Source organism: Rhinoraja longicauda, chromosome 5 (assembly GCF_053455715.1).
Source record: "Rhinoraja longicauda isolate Sanriku21f chromosome 5, sRhiLon1.1, whole genome shotgun sequence".
In the NCBI taxonomy this organism is placed as follows: Eukaryota; Metazoa; Chordata; class Chondrichthyes; order Rajiformes; family Arhynchobatidae; genus Rhinoraja; species Rhinoraja longicauda.
Genome location: NC_135957.1, coordinates 6249997 through 6277860, shown reverse-complemented (window position 1 = coordinate 6277860; position 27864 = coordinate 6249997). Strand labels below are relative to the sequence as shown.

General features: G+C 49.6%; 1 protein-coding gene across 1 annotated transcript in view; it reads left to right on the top strand.

Moving 5' to 3' along the window:
• Positions 1-276: 276 nt before the first annotated feature.
• The window catches only part of mrps18a (mitochondrial ribosomal protein S18A), a 104214-nt gene continuing 76626 nt past the window's right edge, over positions 277-27864 (top strand). The window contains exons 1-4 of the mRNA XM_078398825.1: positions 277-477; positions 3471-3502; positions 4798-4902; positions 17834-17957. Coding sequence (XP_078254951.1) covers positions 282-477; positions 3471-3502; positions 4798-4902; positions 17834-17957 — 457 coding nt within the window. The 5' untranslated portion in view covers positions 277-281. The remainder of the gene's footprint in view (positions 478-3470; positions 3503-4797; positions 4903-17833; positions 17958-27864) is intronic.

Genomic DNA, 27864 nt, shown 5'->3' with positions numbered 1-27864 from the left:
TTGAGATGTGGACTTACTTGGTTGAGATGTGGACTTTGTTGAGATGTGGACTTGGTTGAGATGTGGACTTACTTGGTTGAGATGTGGACTTGGTTGAGATGTGGACTTACTTGGTTGAGATGTGGACTTACTTGGTTGAGATGTGGACTTACTTGGTTGAGATGTGGACTTTGTTGAGATGTAGACTTGGTTGAGATGTGGACTTTGTTGAGATGTCAGAGTTTGCTGCCACCGGAAGCGGAAGGGGGCGGGTCCCTGGAGTGAGTGACGGGCGGGGCAAGATGGCGGCGGCGGTTGGGGCGGTTGGGGCGCTGACGCGGGCTGTGCTGCCGCTGGGCCGAGCCGCGGTGGTGGCGGCGGGGCGATGGGGGTTGTCGGGACTGCGGCAGCCGCGGCTGCTGCTTCTGGCGGGCTGCGGGAGGCCGGGTCTAACGCTGACGTTGACGCAGACGGCGCCAGCCCGCGGGCTGCGTGAGGGTGAGTGCCGGCGTGGGGGGGAGGGGCGAGGGTGGTGATTGACACCGCGGGGCGGGGCCCGGGCGGCAGCCAATGGCACCGCGAGTCGACGGTGCCGCCGCTTGACTGACAGACCGAGGCGCCAATGGCCTCGTCCATGGGCGGGGCTCGTCATTGCGTCACAGTGGATCATTGAATCACAATGCTTCACGTTGACCAATTTGCCCCCAATTGACCAAGTTGCCCCCCATTGACCAACTTGCCCCACGTTGACCAACTTTCCCACCATTGACCAACTTGCCCCACGTTGACCAACTTGCCCCCCCATTGACCAACGCCCCCCCATTGACCAACTTGCCGCTCCATTGACCAACTTGCCCCACGTTGACCAACTTGCCCCATGTTGACCAACTTGCCCCCCCATTGCCAAATTTGCCCCCCATTGCCCAACTTGCCCCACATTGACCAACTTGCCCCCCCATTGCCCAATTTGCCCCCATTGCCCAACCTGCCCCCCATTGCCCAACTTGCCCCACATTGACCAACTTGCCCCACATTGACCAACATGCCCCGTGTTGATCAACTTCCCCTGTTGACCAACTTGCCTGTGTTGACTAACTTACCCCTCATTGACCAACTTGCCTGTGTTGACTAACTTACCCCTCGTTGACCAACTTCCTGTGTTGACCAACTTACCCCATGTTGACCAACTTGCCCGCGTTGACCAACTTGCCCCACGTTGACAAACTTACCCCATGTTGACCAACTTACCCTACGTTGACTCACATGCCCCATGTTCACCAACTTGCCCCATGTTGACAGCATCTCAGGAGAATATGGATAGGCAACGTTTTGGGTTGGGACCATCTAAAGAGGGGTTACGACCCGAAATCTCACCGTTCCGTGTTCTCTGAGATGTTGTCTGACCCGCTGAGTTATTCCAACATCTGACGTCTTCCAAAGTCATTCACGTGTCCGACACCAGACTCCTAAAACACGCTCTTGAAGTTATCGTGGGAACAGAGGGAAAAAATTCAAAGATTATGTCGCAGCTTCCTTGGGAAAATGCAGCAGGCCCTATGACTTGCCAATCTTCAGACTTTAGAGAAACAGGACCTTCGGCCCACCGAGTCTGCACCGACCAGCGATCACCATTATCCTGCGCTCTGCAGGCAATTTTTTAAAAAACTTACCAAAGCCAATAAACTTACAAACCTGTACGTCTTTGGAGTCTGGGAGGAACCCGGAGAAAACCCACGCAGTCACGGGGAGAACGTACAAACTCTGTACAGACAGCACCCATAGTCAGGATCAAACCCAGGTCTCTGGCGCTGTAAGGCAGCAACTCTAACGCTGCACCACCGTGCTGCCCACTATGTCTTGGGCCCTTGACTACACAAAGTGGAGAAGGAGCATTCGGGATGCGACCTATTACTTCCAACCCATTGGCCGAGAGCAGAGACAAAGGGTGGTGTGCGTACCGAGCGAGCTGTTGAGTAAGTTGGCCGAAGGTCCCGTTTCCACACTGTATGACTCTGGCTCTATGAGAAACCTCGTTTAAGCACCGGAAGGGGGAAACCACCAAACAATCTATCCACCCTGTAAGATGGTGGCGGCGATGGACAGAGGCGAGGATCAGTGCCGGTGACAAAGCTGCGGGCTGGAGTGGAGTGGGCCGCTGGAGGTCCTGTCGCAGCTGGGGGAGTCACGTGGATCGGGCGCCGCTGGAGGCCCCACAGAGGTCGGAGACGAGTGCGCGGATCGGACGCGGCGGTGGAGCAGCAGTGGAGGACACCGACAACATTGCCTAGCCAGGCCCACCCCTGCAACTCCAACCAGTGCCTTCGCCAGGACAATGGGTCTCAAGGTCAAGATAAGAATCTACATTTTTTTAGAATTTCGAAACTTTAAGGATACAAGATGGCGCCCAGAAACGTGGCAACTCATGCATTAGTTATACTTATGTATAATTGTGCCTGTGTACAGTTAGATTTCATGGAACTGTATGCAGGAAAGGGGGCTATCAAGGGTTTGGTAATGCTGTGGAGCTCATTAGTGAAATTTTAGCATCGGGATTGAGTGGGATGTATACTTCTATCAAGATAGACAAAGTGAATTCTGGTGACAGGCAGTAGGGCCAGCACTTCACAAGTTCACAAGTTATAGGAGTAGAATTGGGCCATTCGGCCCATCGAGTCTACTCTGCCATTCAATCATGGCTGATCTCTGCCTCCTAATCCCATTTTCCTGCCTTCTCCCCATAACCTTCGACATCCATTCTAAGGGTGTCTTCATTCGACATTGTTTATCTGATTGGATAGTATGTAAAACAAAGATTTTCACTGTACCTCAATACAAGTGCCAATAATTAATCTAAACCTGTATATACTCCATCATGCTTCAATATCATGTTCCATATCTCCTTCCTGTACTGTCTTGTGATTCAGCCTACCAAAATGAGGTTTTTTTCAATTGTGAGAGGCATAGATAAAGAGTAGACAGTCGAACCCTTTTCCCAGTGGAAATATCAAAGACTAGAGGGCATCCATAGCTGTAAGGAAGCTTTGTTTTAGCGAAGCTTTAAGAAAGGAAAATGTCAAGGAGATGGGGGGGGGGGGGGGGGGCAAGAAAGCTGGAGAAGAGAAGGGACTGGACAAAGCCAGACAAGGTTAATAAGGTTGATACAGGTGAGGAGGTTTTTTTTATAAGCAGATGGTTGGACAAAGACCTGAGATGAAAAAGAAGGAGATGCTTGGCGTGCAGGGAGGAACTGCAGATGCTGGTTCATACCGAAGGCAGACACAAAAATCCTGGAGTAACTCAGTGGGACAGGCAGCATCTCTGGGGAAAAGGAATAGGTGACGTTTCGGGTCGAGACGCTTCTTCGGAACTGACCCGCTGAGTTACTCCTGCACATTGTGTCTTCTTTAGTAAAACAGCATCTGCAGTTCCGTGTTTCTATTTTGTGCCACCAACAATGGATTTCAACCACTGCCTTGTTATTTGTTTTACAGTTACCCAGGTGCGGGATGAACAGACCACCACGGTGAGTGTTGCTGTCCGAGGTTGGACAGGCTAGATGCAGGAAGATTGTTCCCGATGTTGGGGAAGTCCAGAACAAGGGGTCACAGTTTAAGGATACGGGGGAAGTCTTTTAGGACCGAGATGAGAAAGTTTTTTTTCACACAGAGAGTGGTGAATCTGTGGAATTCTCTGCCACAGAAGGTAGTTGAGGCCAGTTCATTGGCTATATTTAAGAGGGAGTTAGATGTGGCCCTTGTGGCTAAAGGGATCAGGGGGTATGGAGAGAAGGCAGGTACAGGTTACTGAGTTGGATGATCAGCCATGATCATATTGAATGGCGGTGCAGGCTCAAAGGGCCGAATGGCCTACTCCTGCACCTATTTTCTATGTTTCTATGAACTAACCGGGTCTCATTAAAAATGTGCTGCAGTTGAAACATGCAACCAATACATTGTTGGCGAAAGTCCCCCTCTCCTTTACTCCCTGTTCAGGTACAGTAAATTAATCTGCAATTAGATAAGGTTATAAGACTACAGTCTGCCATTTGCGTCATCACATTTTAGTCAGGAATTTTTCGGAAAACGGATAGTGGAAACTGACAAAAGATTGCAAATTATTCCTGGGAAACAGACAGATTTTTGTTATTTTTGTTTTGGGAATAGTTTTTTCAGTTTAGCTTAGAGATACAGCACGGAAACAGGCCCTTCAGCCCACCGGGTCCGCACCGACCAGCGATCCCCGCACATTAACACTGCCCTACCACTAGGGACAATTTACACTTACACCAAGCCAATTAGCCTACAATCCTGTATGTCTTTGGAGTGTGGGAGGAAAGCGAAGATCTCGGAGATGGGTTTCTCGGAACATAACCCCATCGTAAGTTGAGGAGCACCTATATATTTATATATATATACACACACACATACGTACGCACAGAAAACAAACAATAATAGTGCAATAATAACAATAATAGTCTCTGCAGTTGTGAGCTTATTTGAGGTTGTGTTTAATAGCCGAATGGCTGCAGGGAAGAAGCTGTTCCTGAACCTGGACGTTACAGTTTTTTGAGGCTCCTGTACCTTCTTCCCAATGGCAGGGGTGAAATGAGTGTTGTTCTCAAACATTGCCATAGTACCTACCACTTTGGTTGTGATCCAGGTGTATCCAGTTTAGCAGTTTACCCTGAGCCCAGAACAGCAGGAGCCCGCCTCTTTTCCTTGCCATTTGGGCGAATTTCATTTTTTATTGACGTAACCCTTTGAACGCGCTATAATAATCATCTTCGATGATGACCGCACTCATCCATTCTGCTTTCAGATTGAAGGAAAGATAGTGAAATCGGCAGAAGCCTCGGAACCTCCAAACCCCTTGGGACAGTGTCCAATCTGCAGGTGGGATCTGAAACACAAGTTTGACTATACAGTAAGTATATCCCCTATGTTATGTTTTCGTATATCATCATTTTGTGTGGCAGGGGCTTTTAATGAATGCTTTCAGTGATGTAGCCACATGGCTAGATGGATTAAACCCCAAATTGCTTGCTGCATATGGTATCAGCTATCTCAATGGTTGACCGGATAGCAAGCAAACAAAAGATTTTTACTGTACCTCAGTACACGTGAAGGTACGGTAGGGCAGCACGGTGGCGCAGCGGTAGATTTGCTGCCTTAGAGCGCTTACAGCGCTGGAGACCCGGGTTCCATCCTGACTACGGGTGCTGTCTGTACGGAGTTTGTACTTACTCCCCGTGTCCATGTGGGTTTTCTCCGAGATCTTCGGTTTCCTCCCACACTCCAAAGACGTACAGGTTTGTAGGCTAATTGGCTTGATATAAGTGTAAATTGTCCCTGGTGGGTATAGGATGGTGTTAATGTGCAGGGATCGCTGGTCGGTGCGGACCCGGTGGGCCGAAGGGCCTGTTCCCGCGCTGTATCTCTAAACTAAACTAAACTAAACTAAACGATAATAAAATAACCTAAATGTTTCAATGGTCCTCTCTTGTCACATGTATGTAGGTATAGTGACATTTCCCGTTTTGCGTACAATTCAGTAAAAATCGTACTATACATCGGCACAATCATACTCAGGTACAGGAGTGTAAAATAGTAGATTAGATTGAGGCAGTGCACAAGATCGCCACGTTTCTGGTGCCATCTAGCACCCTTCAAGTTCAAACTTGTTAAAAACGTAGAGTCTTATCTTGGCCGTAAAGGCCCGTTGTCCTGGCGATGGCACTGGGTCAGAGTTGCAGGGGTTCACAAGTTATAGGGGTAGAGTTAGGCCATTTAGTTCCGGAATTTAGTTCCATTTAGAATTAGTTCCGGAAGTGGCTGCGTCTTGCGGCTGTGGCTCACCAGCAGTCTGTCTGTCTTTTTCTTTCTTTGTGTATTGTTAGCGTTTAAATGTATGTAATGTAATGTAATGATCTATTTTTAGCTGTGTATACGTGGGGGGGGGGGGGGGGGGGGGGTTGGGGGAAACCGTTTGTGTTAAATCTCCTCCTCAACGGAGATGCAACCTTTTTCCGTGTCGTATCTCCTTTTGCGCTACGGCCTAACACCGTGGAGTTGGCGGCCTCCAGCTGGGATCGACTTTGAAGGCTCCGGTCGCAGGGCCTGGACTTGCCATCTAGGAGGCTTCGGCCGCGGGCTCTGTGGACCGCAACATCGGGAGCTCGCAGGCCCCTGGCCGGCGACCATCTTTCGGGAGCTCCAGCCGAGCAGCTTCGACCGCCCCGAATCGCGAGGCTCGATCGACCCGTTCGCAGGACCTTCATCGCCCTGCGTGGCTCGGCCTGGGATCTTCCATCGCCCGGTGGGGGCTCAGGACCTTCATCGGCCTGTTCGGCTCGGCCTGGGACCTTCCATCGCCCGGCGGGGGTTTCGGTAGTCGGGAGCCTCGATCGCCTCGAAGCAGCAGTCTGACTGCCTGAACGCGGGAGAGGAACGGAGGAGGAGATAAGACTTTTCTTTGCCTTCCATCACAGTGAGGGTGTGCCTGGAGGAATCACTGTGATGGTTGTCTGTGTTAAATTTGTGTGGTTGTGTGTCTTGTGCTCTTTGTTGTTTGTGACTGCAAGGTAACGACAAATTCGTTCAATTCATTTTGAATGACAATAAAAGCTATTTGATTTGATTTGATTCGGTCCAAAGAGTCCACTCCGCCATTCAATCACGGTTGATCTCTGCCTCCTAATCCCATTTTCCTGCCTTCTCCCCATAACCCTTGACACCCGTTCTAATCAAGAATTTGTCCATCTCTGCCGTAAAAATATCCACTGACTTGGCCTCCACAGCCCTCTGTGGCCACGAGTTCCACAGATGAACTCCTGTCTAAAGACGGATCGGCCCGACCAGGCGATGTTGGCCGTGCCCTCCACTGATGCTCCGGACCTCCGTGCCGCTGCGGCTACGTCCGATCCGCTCACTGGGCTTCTTGGAGCAGCACCCGCTCCAGCCCAGCCCCAGGCTGCGGCCCACCAGGGCCTGCACCAGGGCCCACTCCGCTGACGCATCGGTCTGGATCCATCTGCCTATCCTGGTGTTTTCCCTCAGTCCTGTTGGGAACGTCCTGCGGATGCACTCAGCCAAGCCGGGAATGCTGAAACGCGTGTCGGAAAGAACTGCAGATGCTGGTTGAAATCGGAGATAGGCCTAGAAAGCTGGAGTAACTCAGCGTGACAGGCAGCATGACACAAAAAGCTGGCGTAACTCAGACGGACAGGCAGCATGACACAAAAAGCTGGCGTAGCTCGACTGAAGAATGGTCTTGACCCGAAACGTCACCCAATGCTGAGACATTATATACACCTTCATTCCTCGTCAAAGTGAGCCACTGCTGCGGTGAATGTATATCCGAGAGCTCAGAAGGTGACCCTGTGCAATCTTGATCGGGTATAAGTGGAGAGGATGTTTCCTTGTGTGGGGAGCATGTGGAACGTCCAGGAGAAAACCCAATGGGGTCACAGGAGGTACCTGAAAACTCCACGCAGACAGCAATGGAGGTTGTGATTGGACCCAGCTCGCTGGATCTGCGAGGCAACATCTCGACGAGCTGCACTACTGTGCCATGCACAGTCTTGTGGTGGTCTTGGAGGGGAGAATGCTCCTCAAACTGCGGAGTATCGTGGACAATACAGCTCACCCCCTCCATGACACACTGGTCAATGTGAGGAGCACCTTCAGCAACAGACTGGTCCCACCAAGATGCAGTGCAGAACGTCGCAGATCCTTCTTTATTTAGGGCGGGCACGGTGGCGCAGCGGTAGAGTTACTGCCTCACAGCGAATGCAGCGCCGGAGCCCCGGGTTCCATCCCGACTACGGGTGCCGTCTGTACAGAGTTTGTACGTTCTCCCCGTGACCTGCGTGGGTTTTTTCTGAGATCTTCGGTTTCCTCCCACACTCCAAAGACGTAAAGGTTTGTAGGTTAATTGGCTGGGCAAATGTAAAAATTGTCTCTCGTGGGTGTAGGATAGTGTTAGTGTGCGGGGATCGCTGGTCGGCGCGGGCACGGTGGGCCGAAGGGCCTGTTTCCATGCTGTATCTCTAAACTAAACTGAACTAAACTAAACTATTTATCCCAAGAGGGAATTTGAGTTACTCCAGCACTTTGTCTTTTTTTTTTGTAAACCAGCATCCGCAGTTCCTTGTTTAGAAACATAGAAACATAGAAAATAGGTGCAGGAGTAGGCCATTCGGCCCTTCAAGCCTGCACCGCCATTCAATATGATCATGGCTGATCATCTAACTCAGTAACCTGTATCTGCCTTCTCTCCATACCCCCTGATCCCTTTAGCCACAAGGCCACATCTAACTCCCTCTTAAATATAGCCAATGAACTGGCCTCAACTACCTTCTGTGGCAGAGAATTCCACAGATTCACCACTCTCTGTGTGAAGAAATGTTTTCTCATCTCGGTCCTAAAAGACTTCCTCCTTATCCTTAAACTGTGACCCCTGGTTCTGGACTTCCCCTTCTACATCTTTATCCCAGGTACTTGCCTAAATCCCCCGGTTCACGCCTTGCATTCCTTCTGCCAATTCAACCACAGGCAGAATAGAAATAGCATTGTTTCACTCCCACCCCCTCCCTGATAGCAGTCAGCCTTGTGTCATATCATATCATATATATACAGCCGGAAACAGGCCTTTTCGGCCCTCCAAGTCCGTGCCGCCCAGTGATCCCCGCACATTAACACTATCCTACACCCACTAGGGACAATTTTCACATTTACCCAGCCAATTAACCTACATACCTGTACGTCTTTGGAGTGTGGGAGGAAACCGAAGCTCTCGGAGAAAACCCACGCAGGTCACGGGGAGAACGTACAAACTCCTCACAGTGCAGCACCCGTAGTCAGGATCGAACCTGAGTCTCCGGCGCTGCATTCGCTGTAAAGCAGCAACTCTACCGCTGCGCTACCGTGTCGTTTGGTAATGGATGATTGAGGAGTGTAAATGTGACTGGATGTAGTGATATTGTTCCAACTCGGATACGTGCTGTCCTGCACTGCGCCATCATGTAACCTGGAGGTTTAATTTTGTGTACGTTCTATTTGCTAAGCACCTGGGCGTGTTGTTAAGGTACATTGAGTACTTCTGGAGCAGAGTAGGTTTTGTTTCTCAACTCCAAAAACTCCAGACCGGTGACTTTTCAGTGGTTAAACTTTCCCCTTCAGCAGTTCTGCACGTCGCTGTTTTGTACTGCATTCCATTTCTGTGCAAAGATGAAGGGGATTTCTTCGATGTTTGGGGGGGGGTTCCAGAACCAGTTTAGGAATAAGGGGTTGGGTCATTTAGGACTGAGATGAGGAAAAAAACGTTTTCACCCAGAGATTTTTTAGATTTTTAGATTTAGAGATACAGCGCGGAAACAGGCCCTTCGGCCCACCGGGTCCGCGCCGCCCAGCGATCCCCGCACATTAACACTATCCTACACACACTAGGGACAATTTTTACATTTACCCAGTCAATTAACCTACATACCTGTACGTCTTTGGAGTGTGGGAGGAAACCGTAAATCTCGGAGAAAACCCACGCAGGTCACGGGGAGAATGTACAAACTCCGTACAGACGGCGCCCGTAGCCAGGATTGAACCTGAGTCTCCAGCGCTGCATTCGCTGTAAGGCAGCAACTCTACCGCTGCGCCACCGTGCCGCATTGTGAGAGTTGTGAATCTGTGGAATTCTCTGCCACAGAAGGCAGTGGAGGCCGATTCACTGGATGTTTTCAAGAGAGAGTTAGATTTAGCTATTTGGGCTAATGGAATCAAGGGATATGGGGAGATAGCAGGAATGGGGTACTGATTTTCGATGATCAGCCATGATCATATTGAATGGCGGTGCTGGCTCGAAGGGCCAAATGGCCTACTCCGGCACCTGTTTTCTATGTTTCTCTGAGAGTATCGTAAACCTTTGGAAATCACTGCCCCGCCAGACCTGGTGGCAATGAATCATAGAGTCCTACAGCAGGGAAACAGGCCAACTTGTCCATGCCGACCAAGATGATTCACAAGCTAGTTCCACCTGCCCATGTTTGGCCCACATCCCTCTAAACCTTTCCTATCCATGTGCCTGTCCAAATGTCTTTTAAATGTTGTGATAGTACTTGCATCAACTACCTCCTCTGGCAGCCTATTCCGTATATCTGCCACCCTCTGAAGAAGGGTCTCGACCCAAAACGTCACCTATTCCTTCTCTCCTGAGATGCTGCCTGACCTGCTGAGTTACTCCAGCATTTTGTGAATAAATACCTTCGATTTGTACCAGCATCAGCAGTTATTTTCTTTCACCCTCTGGAAAAAGTTGATAGGTCCCTATTAAATAGACAATAGAATAGACAATAGAAAATAGGTGCAGGAGAAGGCCATTCGGCCCTTCGAGCCAGCACCGCCATTCAATGTGATCATGGCTGATCATTCTCAATCAGTACCCCGTTCCTGCCTTCTCTCCATACCCCCTGACTCCGCTATCCTTAAGAGCTCTATCTAGCTCTCTCTTGAATGTATTCAGAGAATTGGCCTCCACTGCCCTCTGAGGCAGAGAATTCCACAGATTCACAACTCTCTGACTAAAAAGGTTTTTCCTCATCTCTGTTCTAAATGGCCTACCACTTATTCTTAAACTGTGGCCCCTGGTTCTGGACTCCCCCAAATCTTTTCTCTCTCACCTAATACCTATGTTCTCTGATTCTTGATACCCCGACTCCAGCTAAAAGACTGTGCAAACACTCAATCGATTCCCATTAGGATTTTATACACTTCTATAAGGCGTACAGCTCCATAATCAGGAAGTATATTCCTTAGCAAGAAATGACATAGGATCAGAAGGTGTAGAACCCTTGTGGGAGGACTTAAGAGGATGCGAGCCCATGGCATTCGAGAGAAGATACAAGCATGGAGAGAAAACGTGGCTTAATGGAAGAAGTCAAAGAGTGGGTATAAAGGGGGCTTTTTCTGTTTGGCTGCCAGTGACTAGTGGTGTTCCGCAGGGGGTCGATGTTGGGTTTGCTACTCGTCACGTTTTACATCAACGATTTGGATGATGGAAATGATGGCTTTGTGGCCATGTTTGCGGATGATACGAGGATAGATAGGTTGGGGGGGTTGGGGGGGGCAGGTAATGTAGAGGAAGCAGAGAAGAGTCTGCAGAAGGACGGACAGGTTGGGAGAGTGGGCAAAGAAGTCGCAGATGGAGTGCAAAATGTGTGGTCGTGTACTTCGGTAACAGGAATAAAGATGTAGATGAATCTCCAACTGGGGAGAGGATTCAGAAATCGGAGGTGCAAAGGGATTTGGGAGTGCTTGGATTTGAGGGGTGTCAGAGGTTACGGGGAGAAGGCAGGAGAATGGGGTCGAGAAGGAAAGATAGATCAACCGTAATTGACAATAGACAATAGGTGCAGGAGGGGGCCATTCGGCCCTTCGAGCCTGTACGCACCGCCATTCGCTGTGATCGCGGCTGATCATCCACAATCAGTACCCCTTTCCTGCCTTCTCCCCATATCCCTTGACTCCGCTATCTTTAAGAGCTCTATCTAACTCTCACTTGAAAGCATCCAGAAAATCGGCCTCCACTCCCTTCTGAGGCAGAGAATTCCACAGATTCACAACTATGTGGGTGAAAATGTTTTTCCTCATCTCTGATGCAAATGGCCTACCCCTTATTCTTAAACTGTGGCCCCTGGTTCTGGACTTCCCCAACATCGGGAACATGTTTCCTGCCTCTCGCGTGTCCAATCCTGTAATAATCTTACACTTTTCAATAAGATCCCCTCTCATCCTTCTAAATTCCAGAGCATACAAGCCCAGTCGCTCCATTCTCTCAACATATGACAATGAATGGTGGAGTAGACACGTTGGGCCGAATGGCATAATTCTGTTCCTATAACATGAATTTGGTGGCATCTAAGAAGCTTCTAAATAGATAGGCTCATGGATATGCAGGGAATGGAAGGACGTGGATCACGAGCAGTCAACTGAGATTTGTTGATCCTGGCATCGTGTTTGACATGAACATTGTGGGCCGAAGGGTCTGTTCCTGTACGCTGTTACGTTCAATGGGGTGTGATAAGCTCGACGGGTCATTTGATGCACTGTTGGTCCGATTTTGTATCTATTTCTGTTGATATGTAATGCTGGCTCTGGCTGAACAACTTCCAATCTTGTGATGTGGACTCGATAAGAAGAAGAAGCTCTGAACCGAACATGCTGCCATGTTTACATAGAAACATAGAAAATAGGTGCAGGAGTAGGCCATTCGGCCCTTCGAGCCTGCACCGCCATTCAATATGATCATGGCTGATCATCCAACTCAGTATCCCGTACCTGCCTTCTCTCCATACCCCCTGATCCCTTTAGCCACAAGGGCCACATCTAACTCCCTCTTAAATATAGCCAATGAACTGGCCTCAACCACCTTCTGTGGCAGAGAATTCCACAGATTCACCACTCTCTCAAACTTTCTCATCTCGGTCCTAAAAGACTTCCCCCTTATCCTTAAACTGTGACCCCTTGTTCTGGACTTCCCCAACATCGGGAACAATCTTCCTGCATCTAGCCTCTCCAACAACTTAAGAATTTTGTAAGTTTCTATAAGATCCCCCCTCAATCTTCTAAATTACAGCGAGTACAAGCCCAGTCTATCCAGTCTTTCTTCATATGAAAGTCCTGCCATTAAGATGTGGAACCAGGTGGGCATAAAAGATCCTAAGGGTATTATTTAAAGAAGAGCAGGAGGATTTTTTTTGTTACCTCAGCAGCAAAGCCTAGTACTTATCCCACAACCATACCTACACACGAGGCAGACTCGCTGGCCATTATTGCATTGTGTATTAACTGCAGCATTCAGTTTATTGCCACGGACCAAACTCCAGAAGTGTGTAGGAATGAACAGCAGATGGTGGTTAAAACCGAAGGCAGACACCAAAAGCTGGAGTAACAGCGGGACAGGCAGCATCTCAAGAGAAAATGAATAGATGACGTTTCGGGTCGGGACCCTTCTTAAGACTGAGGGTCGGGGGAAAGTGAAATGAGAGGTACAGAACAAATGATGAAATATATGCAATAAAGTAATAATGATAAAGGAAACGGGTCCATTGTTGGCTGTGGGCTGGGTGATAACGGGTTATACAGACAATGAAACTCAACAGGACCAGCCTAAATCTACAGCTGCTCCCCGGCTTACGATGCTTTGAACTGCGATGTTTCGACTTTGTGCGATGGTGCAAACGGCAGTGACCCTTGGCGAGCCGCAGCTCGCTTCCGGCCACGTGATCGCGTGTATTAAATGCATTTTGAGGTACAATATTTTGGGTTTGCAATGGGTTTATCAGAACGTAACCCCCATCGTAAGCTGAGGAGCACCTGCAATACAATGACTCGGGTAGGGGAGTGACGGAGAGAGGGAATGCAAGGGTTACTTGAAGTTAGAAAAATCAATATTCATGCCGCTGGGCTGTGAGCTGTCCAAACGCAAACTGGAGGAACTGTAGATGCTGCAACCCAGCGGTATGAATGTTGATTTCTCTAACTCTAAGTAACCCGTACAAACTTCTGGAGCACTCTAGCGGCTGTGAAAGAGGGGCAATCTAAGGTCACTACATTTCCAGTTGCTGTCGGTGTGTTTGCCAGACAGATTTGTTAATCGTAGATGTCTGCCTAACCGTAACTGCCCTGCCCTCCCCAGCAAGCACGTATGCACACACTCCTCCCACACATGAGTAATGCCCCCCCCCCGCCGCTCTCCCCATAGATACGCACACGTACACTCACTAGGTTAATTCCCGGAATGGCAGGACTATCATATGTTGAAAGACTGGAGCGACTAGGCTTGTATACACTGGAATTTAGAAGGATGAGTGGAGATCTTATCGAAACGTATAAGATTATTAAGGGGTTGGACACGTTAGAGGCAGGAAACATGTTCCCAATGTTGGGGGAGTCCAGAACAAGAGGCCACAGTTTAAGAATAAGGGGTAGGCCATTTAGAACTGAGATGAGGAAAAACTTTTTCAGTCAGAGAGTTGTGAATCTGTGGAATTCTCTGCCTCAGAAGGCAGTGGAGGCCAATTCTCTGAATGCATTCAAGAGAGAGCTAGATAGAGCTCTTAAGGATAGCGGAGTCAGGGGGTATGGGGAGAAGGCAGGAACAGGGTACTGATTGTGGATGATCAGCCATTGAATGGTGGTGCTGGCTCGAAGGGCCGAATGGCCTCCTCCTCCACCTATTGTCTATTGTACACAATCCCAGGCTCAACTGAAGCAGGTCATCCCAGATCATCGCTCGCTCTCCCAAGTTCAAGTGCAGCTTCTTCCCAACAATCATTATACTCCCAGAGTCGTAGGGCACGGAAACAGGCCCCTCAGCCCAATTTGCCCCTACTGAAAAAGGGTCTCGACCCTGGCACCTCTCCAGAGATGCTGCCTGTCCCGCTGAGTTACTCCAGCATTTTGCGTCTATCTTCGGTGTAAACCAGCATCTGCAGTTCCTTCCTGCACACTTTCCAGGTACCTATCTTCGTGCTTATCTTCTGACCAAGTTGCCCATCTACGCTAGTCACAGCTGCCTGCATTTGGCCCATATCCTTATAAACGTTTCCTATCCATGTACTTGTCCAAATGTCTTTTAAATGTTGTTCTGGCACCTGCCTCAACTACCTCCTCTGGCAGCTTGTTCCATTTACACACCACCCTCTTAATTGCCTCAATTGAATTAATTCCACCACCACCACTGAACAAATTATAAACTGAATAACCTCTGTGCTGTTGTCCATAAACTTCTTTGACATGTGATCACGATCTTCGTTGATAACAATTGCATGTTCAGTGTTCGCCAAGATACTTAGTACTTAGATTACAACATCTCAGGAGAGAAGGAATGGGTGTCTTTTCGGGTCGAGACCCTTCTTCAGACTGGTCATCAGTCTGAAGAAGGGTCTCGACCCGAAACGTCACCCATTCCTTCTCTCCTGAGATGCTGCCTGACCTGCTGAGTTACTCCAGCATTTTGTGAATAAATACCTTTGATTTGTACCAGCATCTGAAGATAGACACAAAATGCTGGAGTAACTCAGCGGGACAGGCAGCATCTCAGGATAGAAGGAATGGGTGACTTTTCGGGTCAAGACCCTTCTCCGTGTCTCTCTTTCTCCCCTGACTCTCAGTCTGAAGAAGGGTCCCGACCCGAAACGTCACCCATTCCTTCTCTCCCGAGATGCTGCCTGACCTGCTGAGTTACTCCAGCATTTTGTGAATAAAGCATCTGCAGTTATTTTCTTATAGTACTTAGATTAACTCAGTGGGACAGGCAGCATCTCTGGAAAGAAGGAATGGATGATGTTTCGGGTCAGGACCCTCCTTCAGACTGAGAGTCAGGGGAGAGAGAGAGACACGGAGAAGGGTCTTGACCCGAAAAGTCACCCATTCCTTCTATCCAGAGATGCTGCCTGTCCCGCTGAGTTACTCCAGCATTTTGTGTCTATCTTCAGTGTAAACCAGCATCTGCAGTTCCTTGCTACATTCTTAGTACTTAGGTGGCGCAGCGGTAGAGTTGCATCACTCTGAACCATCTATCTCTAATTATATTCTAGAACATCGAAAAGTGCAGCGCAGGAACGATCCCTTCTGCCCACATTGTCTGTGCCAAACATGATGCCAAGATAAACTAATCAGATCTGCTGTTCCTGAACTACAGCCAAAACGGTTCACGACAGCGCGACAATTTTAGGCCCACCTTACTCACCGTCGTCCCTTTGGTGCTATTGGAAGAAGTTTCATTGGAAATCGGTGTTATATTTTTAAAGTTATTCACATTTTAAAGTTTAAATCTATCTCCTAGGGAAGGAGGGGGAAGGGAGGGGGGTGGAGGGAGGGGGGGGGGAAGGGATGGAGAGGGGCAAGAGGGAGGAAAAGGGGGTTGAGGGGGATGGAGTGGGGGGAGGGGAGGGGGAGGAGGGAATTTAGGGGGGAGGGGAGAGGGGAGGAGGGTTGAGGGGAGGGGGGGGGAATAGGGTACTGCACCAATGCAGGAGAGGTTTGGGCCCAACGGGTCCATTTGGTGTGATCTCCTTTAATCATGTTGCATGCTTCAATTAGATCACCTCCTGACCTTTTGCGGGGAAGGAAATAGCCCAGAGAGTGCAAACACAGGGCTTTGGTCTCAAGTATCAAGAGTCCAACCCGCTCTTTGGAACTGGTTGGCCAAAGTCATTGTGCGGGATCAAAGCCTGACTTGGTGCGGTCTTGTAACAGAATCCAGTTGAAGCCCTGGGACTAACGCACCAAGTAAGTTAGCACACCCTCCCCCTTCATCTTTTGGCTATCATTTTGCTTCAAGAAAGGCTTAGCCAGAAAATCAATGTTTACTTCGAATTCTCGAAACATTGAGCGTTTAGAAACCTCATCCCACCAATGTTGGCGGGCGCTCAAGAATGTGGCAATGGTGATTGCAAAATAAATTTGTTTCACCGCGGCGAACAATGGGAGGTACTTCCTTGCACAAATATTGGGTGTTGGAACCCTTGGCTTTTAAATTAAGTTCGTACTTTGCTGATGGAGCCCTAAGATTGTCGAATTCGATGGAAAAAAAAAGAATCGCCAAGCTGGGAGATTCAGTGTGTGCTTGCAGAGGGAAGTGTGTAGATGCAGCATCACAGAGGAGGAATTTGCTCTGGAGGGTTGATACCATTGCTAAGTCACTAATCTCAAGACATCTGTGGCCAGTTACTGCCAATGGGGAACTATGAAATTTGGAATGGGTTGACACGAATATCTAAAGAAAGCAAGTCGTTTTGAGAAGCTATATCTTAAGCCAGGTTAAGAAATCCTCTGGTGAGAAAATAACAACAAGGTGCGAGAGTAACTAAAATGGTCTTTGTACCTCAGAAGGGCCCTGACCCAAAGCATTGAAGGAAAAAAATCTCTATTAGGCATCTCGCTGTGCTGGGAGACCGACAAGTTTCAGGCAGACCAAAGAACTTCTTTCACCGAGTTATTGGTCTTACAGCAGCACTTGATGTCCGTCTACGAATGTTTGGTGACACGGTTTAAGAAGAGCCATAATTAGTTTAGTTTAGTTTAGTTTAGAGAGCGGATACAGGCCCTTTGGCCACTGAGTCCACGCCGTCCAGCGATCCCCGCACACTCACACCATCCAACACACACTAGGGAGAATTTACATTTTTTGTACCGCAGCCAATTAACCGACAAACCTGCACGTCTTTGGAATGTGGGAGGAATCTGGAGCACCCAGAGAAAACCCACACAGGTCACGGAGAGAACGTACAAACTCCGTACAAACAGCACCCTTGGTCAGGATCAAACACGGGTCCCTGGCGCTGTAAGGCAGCAACTCTATCGCTGCGCCACTGTGCTGAAATATAGTTGAATGCTAGACCAGATTGAACTGTTGACTTTGGTCTCCATGTTAACATAGAAACGTTCTCGGTCCTAAAAGACTCCCCCCTTATCCTTAAACTGTGACCCCTTGTTCTGGACTTCCCCAACATCGGGAACAATCTTCCTGCATCTAGCCTGTCCAACCCCTTAAGAATTTTGTAAGTTTCTATAAGATCCCCCCTCAATCTTCTAAATTCCAGTGAGTACAAGCCGGGTCTATCCAGTCTTTCTTCGTATGAAAGTCCTGCCATCCCAGGAATCAATCTGGTGAACCTTCTCTGTATTCCCTCTATGGCAAGAATGTCTCTCCTCAGATTAGGAGACCAAAACTGTACGCAATACTCCAGATGTGGTCGCACCAATGCCCTGTACAACTGCAGCAGAACCTCCATGTTGTGTGACTTGCTTTGTTGCATCCGTTCAGCGGTCAGCTGATGTCTCCTGTTGCTTCCAATTAGGATGTGCTGTTGCTCAGTCAGTTCATCCGATCAGATGGAAGCATGCTGGCACGCCGAATCACAGGACTCTGCTTTGAGGAGCATAAAAAGATTGAAGTCTGCGTGAAGATGGCTCACCGGTCAGGTCAGTCCTCCCGTCAGTGCCCAAAATGGACGTTGAGTTTTGCTTTGTATTTGTTTGTTAGGAACTGTGTTGATTTTCCCTTTGTTAAACACAAAGTGCCGGAATAACTCGGTGGGTCAGGCAACATCTGTGGAGGGAATGAACAGGCGACATTTTGGGTCGGGGCCCTTTGGCAGTCACAGAGGCGGCACAGTGGCGCAGTTGGCTGAGCCGCTGCCACCCAACGGCAGAGGACCCAGGTTCAATCCTGACCTCGGCTGCTGTCTGATGTGGAGTTTGCAAGTTCTCCCTGTGACCACGTGGGCTTCCTCCGGGTGCTCCGGTTTTCTCCCAAAGACATGCGGCTCTGAACAGAGGTTAATTGGGCTCCGTAAATTGCCCCTGGTGTGTAGGGAGTGGATGTGAAAGTGGGATAACGTAGAACTACTGTGAACGGGCGATCGATGGTCGACGTGGACTCATTGGGCAAAGGACCTGATTCCGTGCTGTATCTCTCTAAAGATGATGCCTGACTGCTGAGTTTACAGCAGTACCTTGCATTTTGCTGAAGATTGCAGCATCTGCAGTTCTTTGTGTCTTAATTTTCCTTTGCAGCCTTTATTTCATCCATAATGTCTCTTAACCATGCGCATTCCATTTTCCACATTGTTGCCTTTTAGTTCATTCACCTCCTGTAAACATCACCTCATACCCATACTTACACCCATTGTGCATTATTGTACACTGAGATTTAGTTTTGAGATACAGCGTGGAAACAGGGCGTGTGCGGCCCACTGCGTCTGAACAGCGATCCCCGCACATTCGCACTATCCTACACACACTAGGGACAATTTACACACACACCAAGCTGATTCACCTGCAAACCTGTACGTCTTTGGAGTGTGGGAGAAAACCAAAGATCTCGGAGAAAACCCACGCAGGTCACGGGAAGAACGTACAAACTCCTTACAGACGGCACCCGTAGTCAGGATGGATCCCGGGTCTCCGGCGCTGCAAGCGCTGTAAGGCAGCGACTCTACCGCTGCGCCACCGTGCCGCCCTAGATGATGTGCCTTTAGCTTGCATCCCAGGTCTATTTTGATCAACGTTGGTGATTTTGCCATCTCCATGCAAGTACACAAACAGACTGAAGATGCAGAAGAGGCATTATTCCAGCCAGCCATTGTTTTGAGACAAGGGAGGGTTCAAGGGATGCCAATTTATGACAGTCAATCAGTCAGCACTTATGTTGTGGACTGCGCTGTGTTTAGACCCCATCTGAGTTCGTCCCAGTGGAGATTGTAGCTTCATCTGATCCAAGCTGCTGTCAGATACGTCAGCTCAGGACCTGCCTTTGCTTGCCGGTCAATGACGGTTGTGAAATAGTTGCACGTTGCCAGCCCAGGCTGTAACTTTGCAGGAAGGGAGAGGCAACATGGCGTTTTTAAACAAACTATAAGCTGGGGCCAGTTTCTTGTGGAGGGCTGCTTGTACCACTGCTGGCCGCCTGTGACCATTCTTACGGAATAAGATACAGCGACACCGACAATGGAGAACTCTTTCACCGTCACAATAAAACAAACAAAAAAAATGTTCAATCAATGAAGAAAAAACATCAGTGCACAATAAAGCGAAAGGTCAAAGTCCCTAGCAAAGATACTAGAGGAGCAAGATGAACCACTCCGTCAAAATCGCCTATGACGTTGGCCTTCATAACAAGAGGAGTTGAGTATAGGAGCAAAGAGGTCCTTCTGCAGTTATACAGGGCCCTAGTGAGACCTCACCTGGAGTACTGTGTGCAGTTTTGGTCTCCAAATTTGAGGAAGGATATTCTTGCTATTGAGGGCGTGCAGCGTAGGTTTACTAGGTTAATTCCCGGAATGGCAGGACTGTCATATGTTGAAAGACTGGAGCGACTAGGCTTGTATACACTGGAATTTGGAAGGATGAGAGGGGATCTTATCGAAACGTATAAGATTATTAAGGGGTTGGACACATTAGAGGCAGGAAACATGTTCCCAATGTAGGGGGAATCCAGAACCAGGGGCCACAGTTTAAGAATAAGGGGTAGGCCATTTAGAACAGAGATGAGGAAAAACGTTTTCAGTCAGAGAGTTGTGAATCTGTGGAATTCTCGGCCTCACAGGGCAGTGGAGGCCAATTCTCTGAATACATTCAAGAGAGAGCTAGATAGAGCTCTTAAGGATAGCGGAGTCAGGGGGTATGGGGAGAAAGCAGGAACGGGGTACTGATTGAGAATGATCAGCCATGATCACATTGAATGGCGGTGCTGGCTCGAAGGGCCGAATGGCCTACTCCTGCACCTATTGTCTATTGTCTATACTGAAGTGTAGTACGCAAAGGAGCGGAACGGCCGCCATTTTAGTAAGCAAAACCCGCCTTTCGCTCTGCCTCTCGCAGTGTAATCAGTGTTGTGGGGGAACAGTATGTGTGACGATACCATAAAAATGCAGAATATATCTCATCTATCAATTCACAGAGTTTTGTTATTTTTCTTTAAAAAATTTCAGCCTACTAAAATGGCGCCGTGACGTACTATGGTTTTTAGGGTCGAGTGGCCTATCTTGCTCTGCTCTATTATCTTTGGTCCCTAGTGCAGCGTTTCTCAACTGGTGTTCCCCGGAACCCTAGGGTTCCGCTAGAGGTCACTAGGAGTTCGGAGAGACATAGTGATAAACTAGCTGGGCATGGACCTGTTGGGTCCAAAACTCTCCTGCGGGCCTCTCTCGGCGGCTCAGCAGCAGCGGCAGCTCAACGGCGACGGCCGTTGCTTTGAGCGGGAAGATGGGCCCCCTTCATTGGCTGCCACTCCCGTCACCAATAAATTTTATGTAGGGGTTCCCTGAGACATGAAAATTATTTCAAGGGTTTCGCAAGGGTAAAAAGGTTGAGAAACGCTGCCCTAGTGTAACGGAGCCAGTTTGTGTAGTCTAGCTTCGTTTAGAGATACATTGTGGAAACAGGCCCTTCGGCCTACTGAGTCCATGCCGTCCAGCAATCATTGTACACTAACACTATCCTACACATTAGTAATAATTTACAATTTTAGCCAAAACCAATTAGCCTATAAATTTGAACATCCTTGGAGTGTGGGAGGAAATCGGAGATCCCGGAGAAAACCCATGCGATCTCGGGGAGAACTTAACCTCTGTACAGGCAGCACCTGTAGTCGTGATTAAACCCGGGTCTCTGGCACTACAAGGCAGCAACCCTACCACTGCGCCACCGTGCCACCTTCTAGTTTTTAATTTAGTTGATGTTTGTAGCATGATGTTTGTTGGGAAGAAGCTGTTCCTGAACTTGGAGGTCACGGTTTTCAGACTCTTACAGTATATCTCATATGTCACAGTAATACAGTGTGGAAACTGGCACTTTGGCCCCACTTGCCCACACCGGCCAACATGTCCCAGCTACACTCGTCCCACCTGCCCGCATTGGTCCAGATCCTAACACCTGTCACCTGTCTAGCTGTTTCTTAAACGTTGCAATAGTCCCTGCCTCAACTACCTCCTCTGGCAGCTTGTTTCATACACCCACCACCCTTTGTGTGAAAAAGCTACCCCTCAGATTCCTATTAAATCTTTTCCCCTTCACTTTAAACCTGTCCTTTGGTGCTTGATTCGCCTACTCCATTGTCAAAGTGAGCCCAAATGCAAATTGGACAAAAAGCATCTGATATTTCACTTGGGCAGCTTACAACCCAATGGTATGAAAATTGATTTCTCTAATTTCAAGTAACGCTTGCATTCCCTCTCTCTCCATCCCTCTTCCACCTAAGTCGTACCGTTTTCAAAGTCGTCTTGTTGAGTCTCATTATAATTCGTTTTCACCTAGCAAACAGCTAACAATGGCCTGTTTCCTTTATCATCGTTACTTTTTTTGCATATCTTTCATTCATTTGTTCTATATCTCTCTACGTCACCATCTATATCTCTGGTTTCCCTTTCCCCTGATTCTCAGTCTGAAGAAGGGTCCCGACCCGAAACGTCACCTATTCCTTTTCTCCAGAGATGCTGCCTGTCCCGCTGAGTTACTCCAGCTTTTCTGTCTATCTCCGAGCAAGCTGGCGTGCCAGGCAAGTCCCATTTTCCTGCATTCGGCCCATAGCCCTCAAAACCTTGGCTTCCTCATGGGCACATCGCAGTCAGTGACAATATCGCCTCCACTCTGACCATCGGCACCAAGCACCTCAAGGCTGCGTGCTCAGCCCCCTGCTCTACTCTCTTTGCACCTACGACAGTGTGGCTGAGCACAGCTCCAGTCGGATGTGGAGAGGATGTTTCCACTAGCGGGAGACTCCAGGACTAGAGGGCACAGCCTCAGAATTAAAGGACATTCTTTTAGGAAGGAGATGAGGAGGAATTTCTTTGGTCAACGGGTGGTGAATCCTTGGAATTCTTCGCCACAGAAGGCTGTGGAGGCGGTCAGTGGATATATTTAAGGCAGAGATAGATAGATTCTTGATTAGTACGGGTGTCAGGGGTTATGGGGAGAAGGCAGGAGAATGGGGTTGGGAGTGAGAGATAGATCAGCCGTGATTGAATGGCGGGGTAGACTTGATGGGCCGAATGGCCTAATTCTGCTCCTATCACTTATGACATTATGATCTAATTTCATCTATAAATACCCAAACGGCACTACTGTGCTTGGCCGAATCACGGGTGGTGAAGAGTCAGTGAACAAAAGAGAGATAAAACGTTCGATTGAGGTGGTGCCACAATTACACCCACCTCTCTCAATGTCAACATGACCAAGAAACTTTAACTCCCTTACCCATTCCCACACTGACCTTTCTGCCCTGGGCCTCCTCCACTGTCAGAGTGAAGCCCAGCGTTAAATGGAGGAACAGCACCTCATGCAGTATTTCGCTTGGCTGGCTTATTACCCAGTCGTGTGAATGTTGAATTCTCTGACTTCAAGTAACCCTTGCTTTCCCTCTCTCCCACACCCTTGTCGTCCTACTAGTTTCACTGTGGTCCTACTGAGTTTCACTGTTTTGTACCACTCGTTATCACCTTCTCCACAGACAACAATGGACCATTGTGGGCTCCACCTTTCCTTGATCACCGTTGTTGGCTTTGATGTGTCCTTTAATTTATTTGTTCTTTGTACTTTTTCATATCTCTGGTGTCCCCCTCTCCCCTGACTCTCAGTCAGAAGAAGGGTCTCGACCCGAAACGTCACCCGTTCCTTTTCGCCAGAGATGCTGCCTGACCCGCTGAGTTACTCCAGCATTTTGTGTCCATCTCCAAGGAATAATCGTAACTTCAAAAGGGGGAAGTCGGGAGATTTCCAAAACTGGAAGTCGGTGCCTGTTTTCATTGGTGTCACAGGATATGCAGGCAGTCTCCGCCTTGTGTAAAGGGCGACTGACATAAACTCGCACTTACGTAAACAGATCTGGCAGTTTGTACCTTCCACAACACTGTACGATCGCTTAACTTTACATACGAAGCAAGCCGGCAATGGCAGCGGTGCTTACCCAGAAGGCTGCGGGCTGCAGAAAGTGCCCTAACGGATAAACGGAACTCAAGCCGGAAAAAGGAACTTGACCCGTGGAACCGAGAACCCGCCCAGAGGCATGGCCGACCATGGTCTGTCGGGGGAAGCCACCGGGACTGGACGCTGCTCGTCCCCCGAAGACCGGAGAACCGATGAAGAGTGAGACGCTGGACTCGAGGAGCAAGGGCTGCCGCGGGAGGGTGAACCGGGGGAATGCCTCCGGCGCCTTCAAGAGCCATCACAGGGGCATAGAGATGGCCAGGCAAGGAGAAGGAGAGGGACGTCGGTTCACGGGCCGATCCAGTGGAAGGCAACGGAGGAAGGCCCTGCAGGAGCCTGGAGCTCACCTGCACCAGGCACCGCTCCAGTAGACTGAGTAACTCAGCAGGTCAGGCAACATCTGTGGAGAAAAGGAATAGGTGAAGTTTCGGGTTGAGACCCTTCTTCAGACCGAGAGTCAGGGAGTCTGGAAAAGGGTCTCGACCCAAAACGTCACCTGTTCCTTTTCTCCAGAGATAACTGCCTGCTTTTTATGTCTATCTTCGGTTGAGACCAGCATCTGCAGTTCCGTCCTACACCAGTAGATTGGGTGCACGGTTGGACCGGACTTTGGAAATGACGCCAAAAGATGGTGGCGCCTGCATGTGTAAATATGCAAAACATATCCAAAGAGGAGATCCTAAAGAGGATTTAAAGCTCATTAAACCATTAAGGGCAGTACAGTGATGCAGCTGGTAGTGCTGTTGCCTCCAGCTGGTAGCTCCAGAGACCTCGGATGCTGTCTGTGGAGTTTGCATGTTCTTCTCGTGACTCGGACTTTCCTCAGGGTGCTCCAGTTTCCTCCCACATCCCAAAAATGTGCAGGATGTAGACAATAGACAATAGGTGCAGGAGGAGGCCATTCGGCCTTTCGAGCCAGCACCGCCATTCAATGTGATCATGGCTGATCATTCTCAATCAGTACCCCGTTCCTGCCTTCTCCCCATACCCCCTGACTCCGCTATCTTTACGAGCTCTATCTAGCTCTCTCTTGAATGCATTCAGAGAATTGGCGTCCACTGTCTTCTGAGGCAGAGAATTCCACAGATTCACAACTCTCTGACTGAAAAGGTTTTCCTCATCTCCGTTCTAAATGGCCTACCCCTTATTCTTAAACTGTGCCCCTTGTTCTGGACTCCCCCTACATTGGGAACATGTTTCCTGCCTCTAACGTGTTCAACCCCTTAATAATCTTATACGTTTCGATAAGATCCCCTCTCATCCTTCTAAATTCCAGTGTATCCAAGCCTAGTCGCTCCAGTCTTTCAACATATGACAGTCCCACCATTCCGGGAATTAACCTAGTAAACCTACGCTGCACGCCCTCAATAGCAAGAATATCCTTCCTCAAATTTGGAGACCAAAATTGCACACAGTACTCCAGGTGCGGTCTCACTAGGGCCCTATACAACTGGGGCCCTGTACTGTAGAAAATATCCAGACTGGTTCCATCAGGGCCTGGTACGGCTATTCCAACACACTGGAACGCAAGAAGCCGCAGAGTGTGGTAGACTCAGCCCGGTCCATCAAGGGCACAGTCCTGCCCTCCGCGGAAATATCTCCCCACCGTTGAAGGCACCGTAAGAGGGCGGTCACGGTGGCGCAGCGGTAGAGTTGCTGCCTTTCAGCGAATGCAGCGCCGGAGACCCGGGTTCGATCCCGACTACGGGTGCTGTCTGTACAGAGTTTGTACGTTCTCCCTGTGACCTGCGTGGGTTTTCCCCGAGATCCTCGGTTTTCTCCCACACTCCAAAGAAGGTTTGTAGGCTAATTGGCTTGGTGTAAATGTAAAAATTGTCCCCAGTGTGTGTAGGATAGTGTAAGTGTGTAGGGATCGCTGGTCGGCGCGGACCCGGTGGGCTGAAGGGCCTGTTTCCGTCTATCATCCGTCTAAGCATCTATCATCAATGATCCATCCTGCCCATGAGAAGTAGCCTGAGGAGAAGTACAACTACGAGAGGCCATTGCAAGCTGATACCCATCCAGGCCGTTCCCTCTACACCTCCAGGCGGGCCGCGGAGCTGGCTAGGCCGGAGCCCCCGCCGGTCGGTGCCCTCGGCTGATGGGAGACTGGGTCGGCAGAGCCCGCGGTCGAGGTCGGAGCCCGCGCGCCAAGAGTCGACGGAGCAATGCGGCTGGAGACTGGGTCGGCACCACGGGGGACTCCGGAGAGGATTCAGCGGCGTCAGTTAAGAGCTCGGCGCGGTGGTCGATGGGGGCACTGTCCGATGGACGAGGACGGACCGCGTGGATTGAGGACGCCGCCGCCGTCGACGGAACGAACAAAGGAGGACCCGGCGTGGGGGGGGGGCGGGAAACCGTGAGGGAGGGTGGGGGAGGGGGCGCCGTCAGGGAGGGAGGGTGGGTGAGGGGGAGAACAAAGGAGGACCTGGCGGGGGTGGGGGCGCCGTCAGGGAGGGTGGGGGAGGGGGAGAACAAAGGAGGACCTTGCGTGGGGGGGGGGGGCGCCATCAAGGAGGGTGGGGGAGACAAAGGAGGACCTGGCGGGGGTGGGGGTGCCATGAGGGAGGGAGGGTGGGTGAGGGGGAGAACAAAGGAGGACCTGGCGTGGGGGTGGGGGTGCCGTGAGGGAGGGAGGGTGGGGGAGGGGAGAACAAAGGAGGATTGGCGGGGTGGGGGCGCCATGAGGGAGGGTGGGGGTGGGGGAGAACAAAGGAGGATCCGGCGTAGGGGGGGAGGGGGGGGCGCCGTGAGGGCGGGTGGAGGAGGGGGAGAACAAAGGGCGACCTGGCGCAGATTCTGCGCTGCTCCTCACCTTACGATGGGGTTACGTTCCGATAAACCCATTGTAAACCGAAAATATCGTGCGTTGAAATGCATTGAATACACCTGATCACGTGAGCTGCGGCTCGCTACGGGTCACTGCCGTTGCCCAGCGTTTGCACCATCGCAAAGTCAAAATATCGAAAGCGGTAGAGTTGCTGCCTTACAGCGAATGCAGCGCCAGAGACCCAGATTCTGTACGGAGTTTGTACGTTCTCCCCGTGACCTGCGTGGGTTTTCTCCGAGATCTTCGGTTTCCTCCCACACTCCAAAGACGTACAGGTTTGCAGGTGACTTGGCTTGGTAAATGTAAAAAATTGTCCCTGGTGGGTGTAGGATAGTGTTGGAAATTGTCCCTAGTAGGTATAGGATACTGCCAGTAGAGTCCCTGGTGGACTCTTCGGACGTGATGTCCACAAGATACAAGATACACGATACATCCTTCATCAGATATGGAGCACCATTCCCTGCTGCATCTTTCAATTAATCATTTGACACCATCTCACGTCAGGGTCATGCCGACCACGAGGTATGGCACCACCTGGCCAGCACTTTCCCGGCACAACTGAACAAACAAAGGACTTTGCTCCAGTTCGATGTGCTGATATAACAAAGACTCAGGGAACACAATGTACAATTCATAAAACTGCACCAAGCGAACCTGCGGCACAGAAGGCGGTTGCCTGCTTCCCTTCTCTTGGCATAAGACACTTTTCATTCTTAACCGTCTGAAGAAGACGATTGGTGTACGTGTGCAAAGTCTGTGGTTGTAGTGGCCTGGACGTGGTCCAGAAATAGGCTGGACGCCCCAGGCAGGTTTTGAAAGTTCTTTAGTGCAGGTTGTGAGCATCCACTCACAACGAGTTCCACCGAAGGGATGAACACTCCCCAAAAAGCCCTGCGGAGAAACCCCGTAGCCTGTGGGCAGTCCCTCGTCCCTGTCCGTCAAGTGCCGAGGGGACTGACCCTAGGAGTGGCCTAATATTGAGGGCGTGCAGCGTAGGTTTACTAGGTTAATTCCCGGAATGGCGGGACTGTCATATGTTGAAAGACTGGAGCGACTAGGCTTGTATACACTGGAATTTAGAAGGATGAGAGGAGATCTTATAGAAACGTATAAGATTATTAAGGGGTTGGACACGTTAGAGGCAGGAAACATGTTCCCAATGTTGGGGGAGTCCAGAACAAGGGGCCACAGTTTAAGAATATGGGGTAGGCCATTTAGAACTGAGATGATGAAAAACATTTTCAGTGAGAGAGTTGTGAATCTGTGGAATTCTCTGCCTCAGAAGGCAGTGGAGGCCAATTCTCTGAATGCATTCAAGAGAGAGCTGGATAGAGCTCTTAAGGATAGCGGAGTCAGGGGGTATGGGGAGAAGGCAGGAACGGGGTACTGATTGAGAATGATCAGCCATGATCACATTGAATGGTGGTGCTGGCTCAAAGGGCCGAATGGCCTCCTCCTGCACCTATTGTCTATTGTCTATTGACCGCCACATGGTTAGAGTTACTTGAGCAAACAATATTATCAAGGTTCAAGATTATGGGTATTTAAGCTTAAAGTGTTTCCAAAGGTTGCCTC